This window comes from Pygoscelis adeliae, unplaced genomic scaffold (genome assembly GCF_000699105.1).
Source record: "Pygoscelis adeliae isolate BGI_AS28 unplaced genomic scaffold, ASM69910v1 Scaffold101, whole genome shotgun sequence".
Lineage (NCBI taxonomy): Eukaryota > Metazoa > Chordata > Aves > Sphenisciformes > Spheniscidae > Pygoscelis > Pygoscelis adeliae.
Window position 1 is genome coordinate 5746595 of NW_008824238.1, and position 793 is coordinate 5747387.

Here is a 793-nt window from a genome sequence, read left to right on the forward strand (position 1 = left end):
CTGCAGCCATGTGCCCAAGAGCGCTACGCTGCGCCCTCTTCCCCGCCAACTTTCCCTTCCTTCTCGGGAAAGCTGCTGGGGCTTCGTATTTGTGAACGCTGCCGCTCGGATTTCACAGAAGTTCGAGGTCAGAGGTTTTGGGAGAGAGTGCAGGCGGCCTCTTCCTTCGGCAGATATTGTAGGTGTTTTATGGCACGTGTGCGCGCTGACTTTAATTACCCCCTTTTATAATAGTTTTAATGAGATCAAGTGATACAAGTCTCTGTGTTAGTAAGTAATGCTATTTTACAAGAATCAGCGTCGGTACAGCTGCAACTCAGATCCAAAGCATTCTCAGTAACGTCCTTCAGCGCTACCTAGCACCCCTGCGTGCTGTCAACAGGCAACGCATAAAACCAGCAAACGCAGCGCCCGGCGTTCGTTATCCCCAGCCCAGCCGCCTACGCTTTTTTTTACACTGGATGACTCTTTGCAGCTCCGAGTTCCACTAGTTCCCCTTCTTCCCCTGCGCGCGTAACGACGTGTCGGGGCCGGGGCCCCCACGGGTGGTTTTAAGAGCAGAGGCAGGCGTTCACGGGACCGGGCCCAAGAGGCACAGCCAGCAGCCTTAAGCCGCCTTCCAGAGGAAAAGCCGCTGTGCCCGGACGGGCAGCTCTGCTGGCAGCACGTCCTCCCGACCCTCCTCCCTCCACACAACTACTGTTTTTGCACGGCGAGCTGGAAAGAAACCCAACCAACCCGACCAGAAACACAGCCCGACAGAAACGGAGCCGGCGGTTCCCGCTTCCCCACG

At 56.5% G+C, this 793-nt stretch overlaps 1 protein-coding gene across 1 annotated transcript in view; it reads left to right on the top strand.

Moving 5' to 3' along the window:
• Positions 1–793, top strand: part of RPL7 (ribosomal protein L7) — a 9079-nt gene that overhangs the window by 225 nt on the left and 8061 nt on the right. Inside the window, exon 2 of the mRNA XM_009335070.1 lies at positions 7–134. Coding sequence (XP_009333345.1) covers positions 7–134 — 128 coding nt within the window. The remainder of the gene's footprint in view (positions 1–6; positions 135–793) is intronic.